Source organism: Solanum stenotomum, unplaced genomic scaffold (assembly GCF_019186545.1).
Source record: "Solanum stenotomum isolate F172 unplaced genomic scaffold, ASM1918654v1 scaffold37910, whole genome shotgun sequence".
NCBI lineage: Eukaryota > Viridiplantae > Streptophyta > Magnoliopsida > Solanales > Solanaceae > Solanum > Solanum stenotomum.
Genome location: NW_026034657.1, coordinates 1 through 8426, shown reverse-complemented (window position 1 = coordinate 8426; position 8426 = coordinate 1). Strand labels below are relative to the sequence as shown.

Genomic DNA, 8426 nt, shown 5'->3' with positions numbered 1-8426 from the left:
CTTTAAGTTATATACACCATTATAAAATATAGAGATACTTGCCAAAAACACATCTGAAATATCACGTTTTTGCATGTCTTCTATCTGAACTATCATCAACTAATTATCAAAACACACCTCAAAATTGATGAGTTAGTTTCCATGTCAACGAAATTTTATAGGCAAATTAAGTTGTCCATACACTTTTTTGGCGATTGTATTCAAATACTTGATCTAGTCAGTCTCGAAGTGTGTTCTCATAAAATCTTACTGTTAAGATACTGAACTCACAAAAAAGTAATACTTTAGGTATGTTTTTTTTTTTACTTAGAAACACGTGACCTATATAGATTACACTGAATAGAAAGCCCAAAAAAGTTACCTTGTTTGAGGAGGCCAAAGATTGCTATCATTTTGTGAATTACAACCATGTCTTATACTATCCCTCCACTCCAAAACTTTCTCATCTTTCTCACCAATAGCACTCCAATACATCAAAACAGATTCATGAGCACCAACATTTTCTTTATAATACTTAACTTTTTCTTTAGCTGGCAATTCAAAGAATTTGTGTCCTGCTTCTTTCAAATCTTCAAGAACTTCAATTGGGATGCCATGATTGATGATTTGGAAGAAACCCCATTTACTTGCTGCTTCTTGAATTGATTTTTCAACACTTAAATCATCAAAATATGACAAATTAATTGTGGGGAGGGATTCTTGATTGTCAATTTGGGATTTGTCTAGTCTTTTTTTTTTGGTTGAATGCATTGATTTGGGATGATTTCAAGGCTTGTGTCTATTAGGCCTTTAGTCCATTTGCTTTCTTGATTACAAAATCAAGTATGTCATCATTTGGTTTAAATTTTGAAGAAGACATTTGTGTGTTGAACCGCATTGAAAACGACGAATCACACTCTGAAAGGAGGTTCCCTCCCAATAGATGTCAGGAGGGAGCAAGGCATGATTGCTCTGTCATCCTCTGACCGTTTGATGAGTATGTATTAAGGGAAGAAGGAAATTTTGGGTTTTTTAATGGTGGGTTTGAGAGGGGTGTGCATGGGGGAGAGGGAAGAAAGGGAAGGGGGGGGGGGTGGGCGACCTATGAAATGATGAAAGATTGAATCATTACTTTAGCATCTAAGGGTTATGATGAAGTGGTAAATACTTTTTTATTTTTGATCAGAAGTTTTGGATTCAATTTTCCTGAGTAGAGAATCGTCTCTGTTAAAAATTTTTTTACCTCTTAATATGAGACTTTTTTGTGCAAATTCAAATTTAATTGGACTCAATATGAATAATTTAAGTAGGCGTTTGAACATGAGTTTATTGAGATTTGAAAGGAAAAGTAACTAAGATTTGGAATTGAAGCTGAAAATAATATTTAAAAATTGAAATTGTGTTTGGACAAAAAATATAATTGACCATTTGATGAGTAAGAACTTGATTCTTTTTTTTTTAAAAATAATCCTAAAACATATTTTTAAAAATTATAGCTTTCAAGTTTAAAATTATTATAGTGTCACATATGAATAATTAAAAGAATAAACTTACAATATTACAAACAAAAAAAAAGATACAAAATAAAGTTATTACTATAAAGAAAAAGATAATTTACTTTAGTCCATTTGATTTCTTGATTACAAAATCAAATATGTCTCATTTGGTTCAAATTTTAAAGAAGGCATTTGTGTTGAATATTGATAAGTGTGTACTAATGGAGGAAGAAAATTTGGGATTTTTTATGGTGGGTTTGAGAGGGAAGGGGGGTTAGATAAGAAATGATAAAAGATTAAATTATTACTTCATCTAGCAATGAGAGGTTATGATTGAGTGGTAAATAATTTTTCATCTTTAATCTAATGTTTTGAATTCAATTTTTCTTGAAATAGAGTCGTCTTTATTTTTTTATTTTTTTTTATTTTTATGGTGGGTTTTATAGGGGTGTGTGTGTGCGGGGGGGGGGGGAGGTTGACTATGAAATGATGAACGATTGAATCATTCCTTCATCTAGCAACGAGGGGTTCTGGTGGAGTGGTAAATATTTTTCATCTTTAATCAATCAAATGCCTTAGATTCAAATTTTCCTGAATACATAGTCGTCTTTGTTAGGAAGCGTTTTACCTCTCAATATGAGACTTTCTGATGCGAATTCAAATTTAGTTGGACTCAATATGAATATTGAATAAAATCATTCCTTCTAATAATTCTTGAATTGATTTTTTATTTAGTGTTTCAATTTTTTTTGTTTTTTTTTGTTTTATGCTTAATCAAACATTATCATCATAAGATAGTTATTTGGAAATTGGTGAGGTGACTTTTTGATGTCCATATGCATGAATAATGAAATTTTATATTATATCTATAAAAATTCTCAGTTAAATAGTACTATAATAATTATTTTTGTTGTAGTATTTACATAGTATTTGATAAATCAAACTATGAAAAAGTGACTACTGTTTATTTTCCTTTAATTAGAGGCTTCAAAAAATCTTGCTTTATCATTTCTTTTCTTTGGCATTTTGAATACTCCCTCCGTCTCTATTTAATTATCCATTTTAGAAATGACACACAAATTAAGGCAACAATGATTAGTATAGTGAAGTTACAATTTTACCCTTATAGTACAATTTACAATTCCAAAATAAATTCACTCAAGATAACTAATCAATGCTGGGAAGTTCATAAATTTATTTACTTTATTTATGGCAACTTTTCACTTCAAAATTACAGCCACTACTTTGAATTCAAGTGAAATAAATTGGAGGGAAACAACAAACACTTATACAATTTTTTGTAACATTTAAAAATTTCCCACCAAAATATTTGTTATAAAAAAAATGCTTCAATCAAATGAGAAATCAAACAACCAATGAATACAAGATAGAATAAACCAAGTTCAAATGAATGGAATAAATTTATATATTTCTGTTGAAGTGGATGATTCTTACGGTGTTGCACAATATATACCCGATCTCAATGTTTTTTAAATAATCCCTCTATTCATTTACATATAAAAAATAGCACTTTTCGTATTTGGACAATCACATAGCACAAAAAAGATTAAACAATATTTTACAAAAATGTACGTTATGTCTTAATTCTCTAATGGACAGATTTACATATAAAAAATGGCAGATTTAAATAAATGAAAAAAAATGCTCTAAACTTATCAACTAATGTTAGTTTATTTGTTTTAGTATGTCTTTTATGATGTGACTGTGTAACTCCCCAACCATGATAAATATACTGTCTGGTTTCAAAAGGATGAATTACAACTCACTAGAAATTTTCAAGAAGTTTAAAAAAGGGTATAATAGAAAAAAAATTATTGTTCTTTTTTGATTTGTAAAAATGGACAATTAAATAAAGACAACTAAAAAAGAAAATATGGACAACTAAATAGGAACCTGTCCCCCCGCACCCCACCCCACCTTACCTTGTCTGAGGCACAAATCCCGAGGTGGGGAATGACTAGTATTGGCATTTGGCAATATTGTGTTACCCTTATCCTTTTTTTATTTTTTTATTTTTTCCTCCCTAGGAGCTCTCATCCCTTTTTGCTCTCTTGGTGACTCGAACTTGTAATCTTTGGATTGGAAGTGAGGGGTGCTTACTATCCGAGCAATTCCCTCTCGTCAATGTTACCCTTATCCTTATATCATAATGTCCATATAATTTTTTTTATAACTTCGTTAGAATAATTAAAATTATATCTTCATTCTATTATTTCGAGAGAGTGAGAGTGGATGGTATATGGATGATATATTAACGACCTACACAAAATTCTTGAATTAATTTCTTATTTAATGTTTTAATTTTTCATCTTCTTCTAATTATGTTTAGTCAAACATTATTAGCTTGGTGAGATTACTTCTTGTTGTCCATATGAATGAATTGTGATTTGTTTGAATAATATCCACATCTTTTGTAGGTTGTTATGAATTATTGAAAAATTAATGTAAGTGGAAATAGGAGGAGCTCTGGTCAAGAGGTTAAATTTGTCATTTAACAATTTATCACTTTCTGTTGCCGGGAAATGGCACGTGGATTTCTATTCCTTACAGCTCTGCGATTAGGGATGACAATGTGGTGATGCGGATATGGGTGGGGTGGATTTAAGATTATGCGGGGCGGGTTGAAGTGGGTTTAAGATAGTATAGATAGATAAATATAGATAGATATTGAAAAAATTGTATGAAATAACAAATTATTAATTCAAATGAAATGTTATAGTCATAGTTTATTTTAGTTGTAATTCACAGCAAACAACCCCTTTCTTTGTCATCTGATTCGGTATACAATTAGTCATTTTCGGTATAAAATGTATAAAATGCGTGTGTTTGTATAAAGCGAGAGAAAAATGTATATACAAATACAAATACATATATTTTCGCCCTATACACTTATAATTATACAAATATAGATCTTATTATACAAATTACAATGTATAAATGAATTTATATAAAACTGAACAATTTGTATAAAATTGGATGTTTGTAGCGAATTATACAAAATAAAAACTCCATAGCAAACATAAAATTTGCTATGGAGTGCAATTATGCAACTATAACTATAACATACAAATATGATTTTTATGTTTGCTATATGTAAAAGTTGCTCTTTTTTAAATAACTAATGTTGGACAAGACAAGTATATGTGATTTTATGTGGGTTTAAACTTAATTTTAACTGTTTACATGTTATAAGAATGATAGAACAATTATTTATTAAGGTAATTTCTTTAAAGCTACTAAAATATTCAAGATAGTAAATGAAAGTGGTTCAATAAAAAATAAACACAATTTCTTACATATTCCCCAATTGACCTCTAAATGAGTCACTATCTTATTAAATCAGTACAACTTAATGAAAAAATGAATTTATTTTATAAATTTTATTTTTAATATCAAACTTAACTAGAAAAAGAATATATTAAAAAAATTATGCGCGACGACGGGTTCATACGGAACGGATTGAAAATAAAAAAAGTTACTATGTAGAACGAAGCAGATTAAAATTTTGCGGGTTAAAATCAATGCACCATTAAATCAAATATTTATGGATCTTCTTCTATTTCTTTTCTTTTGCAATCACTCTTTGTTTTGTTTCATGACCCCCACCTCCCCCCTATCTCGAAACTGAGGCACGAAACCCGAGGTGGAGAAGGACTAGTATCCTTTGTCATAATAGTCCGTATAATTGCGGAGGATTGTGCTGAAATAGATATGACTTCTCTATCCTTCATTAGAAGCTTCAAGTTTGAGTTTAAGAAATAAAAATAATAATGATATGAAGTGCTTCCTTCTTTAATTAAAAAGGTTCCATATTCAATATACATAAAATTATTAATAGTTTGAGGATGAAATTAATAATTTATATCGAATTTAAGAATGTTTTTAATACTTTTATCGTTCCAAATTTAAAACTTCTTATTAATGATTGAGGTATTTTTATGGTAACAATGTAATTTAAGTACGCGTTTGAACCTGAGTTTATTAAGATTTGAAAGGAAAAGTAAGATTTGAAATTGAAGCTAAAAATGATATTTAGAAATTGAAATTGTGTTAGGACAAAAAAATATATAATTGACCATTTGAGCAGTAAAAGCTTGATTCTTTTTTCTTTTTAAATCCTAAAACCTATTTTTAAAAATTCTTGGTTTCTATTTTGAAATTATTATAGTGTCAATATGAATAATCAAAAGAATAAACTTACAATATTACAAACAAAAAGAAAAGATACAAAATAAAATTATTACTTAAAGAAAAAGATAATTTGCTTTAGTTCACTTGCTTTCTTGATTACAAAATCAAATGTCATCATTTGTTTTCTAGTTCAAAATTATTATAATGTCACATCTCTCTCTATATATATAATAGGAAGGTGATAGCGCCTACATGTCAGCACCATAAAAAATATGTTTTTTAAATAATTAAAAATTATTAATTACATTAATAGGGTTAAATAATAAATTACTATTGTATTTTTAAAATAGGTTTTTTTTTTTTTTTATAAAATTAAACGTCCATCATTATTCCTTCATCTACAACGAGATTGAATCATTCCTTCATCTAGCAACGAGAGATTATGATGAAGTGGTAAATATTTTTCAATTTTAATCAAATGTCTTGAATTTGATTTTTTCTGAATACAATTAAAGATTGTTTTACTTCTCAATATAAGACTTGGCGCAAAGTTAATTATAGTTGAACTCAATATGAATATCGAATATCGAATGATTAAAAAAAATCATTCCTTCTTCTATTATTTGAAGGGAGTGGGGGTGGGATATGTGGATGATATATTAATGACCTAAACAAAATTCTTGAATTGTTTTTTATTTAGTGTTTCAGATTTTTTTTTTTTTTTTTTTTATGTTTAATCAAACATCATTATCATAAAATATATCTTCTAGAATAGCTATTTGAAAATTGGTGAGATTGCTTCTTGGTGTCATATGCATGAATTGTGGTTTGTTTGAATAACATCCACATCTTTTTGAAATTTGTATACTCTATTATATCCATAAAAAATATTATCAGTGAAAATCTTGCTTTGGCTTCTTTTTTTTTTCAATCATTTCGAAAGCATTCCCACCTCCGACATTGAGGTAGGAATCCCGAAGTTGGGAAGGATATGGAGATTCGCTTTTAGTTACTGACATTTGACAATCATGTATTACCCTTTTGTCGAGAAATATGAGTATTCTAAAGATAGGATTTTTTATCTAATTTTCTTTTCTATCAAAATTGCTTGGATTGTGGTAAAAATAGATAGGATTTTTTATCCATAATCTGAAGTTCTGTATTCGAGCCCAAGAAATGAAAATAATTATGATATGGAGCACATACCCTTTAATGTACTTATGAAGTGCAAATTTAGATTAGTTTGAAGTTCCAAAGTGGATATTGAAAACGAAAAAGAAGACAAAGAGAAAAAAGAGTACACTATCACATCAAATCAATGGTTGTATAAAATAACACTTTTGGTTATTACATAATAACGGATTTGACAATACAATAACAATTACATAATAAAAAAGCATCAAATTTTAGCAAAATCTAGTGATGCTTTACCAGAAGGCCTTTTACTGAAGAAATAATCCCAATAATCAGAAAACAAGACGTGTTTGTACACTGGTTTTTCTCCATCTTTCAGCATTTGTGGGAATGGACCAATGACATTGTCAAGGCTAGGATTCACAAATAGCGGTACAGATATTCGAGCCCTGCTTGAATCAACTGCTGCACAATGCTCGATACTCTTGTATCGATCGTTGCTCATAATCTGTAACGAGTCACCTATGTTAACTGCTAAGGCGCCTTTGATTGGATTTACGTGGATCCAGTTATCGCCTTTAGTCCCTCGGACATATAGGCCTCCCGTGTCGTCCTGGAGGAGCAGAGTGATGCAGGACACATCGCAGTGTCGGCGACAACCAATGGTGATACTTGGATTTGGGCATGGTGGATAGTAGTTTATGTTGATAGCCATAGTTCCCATCAAGAGAGGTTCTAAAGATTCATCAATTTCATTGACATTGAGACCCTTCAATAGCACCTCTAACAATTTTTTAGCAAGTGGTTTAGCCCACTTTTGATACTCCAAGACTTGGTTCCTATAAACCAGTGACGTAGTCAAGAATTTAATTTAAAGCGTACGAAATTTAGTGGCAATGTCAAGAATTTTGCTAAAAACATTCATGTCAAAGTTAGAAATTTAATTTAGAGCGTACGAAATTTAATGGCAATGTCAAGAATTTTGCTAAAAACATTCAAGATTTAATGTCAAAGTCAAAAATTTTACAAAGTGTGTTCGAGAATTTATCAAAAATAATATTTTTACTATGTAAGGCAAAATAAGATATGCATACATCATATCCTTCCCATACCCTACTTGTGTGGGATTTATACTGAATATATTATCGTATAAAGATAATTTTTCTCCAACACATGCAATATAATTTTGACTTTAAGTTATTTACACCACTATAAATTTAGAGATAATGGCAAAAAATACACCTAAAATATCATGTTTTGTAAGTCTTCTTTTGAGCTATCATAAACTAATTATCAAAACACACCTCTAAATTAATGAGTCAGTTTCCATGTTAACGATATTCTATAGGCAAACTAAGTTGTTCAAACACTTTTTAGCGATTGTATTCAAACACTTGGTCTAGTTAGTTTCGAAGTGTGTTTTCATAAACATCTTACCGTTAAGATATTGAACTCACGAAAAAAGTAATACTTTAGGTATGCTTTTTCATTTACTTAATAACACGTGATCTATAGATTACATTGAACTAAAAATCCAAAAATGTTACCTTGTTTGAGGAGGCCAAAGATTGCTATCATTTTCTGGATTACAACCATGTTTTATACTATCCCTCCACTCCAAAATTTTCTCATCTTTGTCACCAATAGCACTCCAATACAACAACA

General features: G+C 29.5%; 1 protein-coding gene and 1 pseudogene across 1 annotated transcript; both read right to left on the bottom strand.

The window, feature by feature from the left end:
* Positions 1 to 357: 357 nt before the first annotated feature.
* Positions 358 to 859, bottom strand: LOC125852637 (bi-functional coumaroyl CoA and feruloyl CoA ortho-hydroxylase Diox2-like; annotated as a pseudogene).
* A 6051-nt stretch (positions 860 to 6910) lies between these two features.
* On the bottom strand, positions 6911 to 8420 carry LOC125852636 (feruloyl CoA ortho-hydroxylase F6H1-1-like). The gene is made up of 2 exons (XM_049532358.1): positions 8309 to 8420; positions 6911 to 7600 (listed from the first exon to the last, which is right to left on the bottom strand). Exon 2 carries the CDS (start codon positions 7483 to 7485, stop codon positions 7027 to 7029), a length of 459 nt encoding a protein of 152 aa, XP_049388315.1. The 5' UTR covers positions 7486 to 7600; positions 8309 to 8420; the 3' UTR covers positions 6911 to 7026.
* Between the last annotated feature and the right edge of the window lie 6 nt (positions 8421 to 8426).

What these genes read in the sequence shown, in the direction of transcription:
- LOC125852636 (XM_049532358.1), bottom strand. Translation starts at nt 7,485, where the DNA reads ATGGGAACTATGGCTATCAACATAAACTACTATCCACCATGCCCAAAT.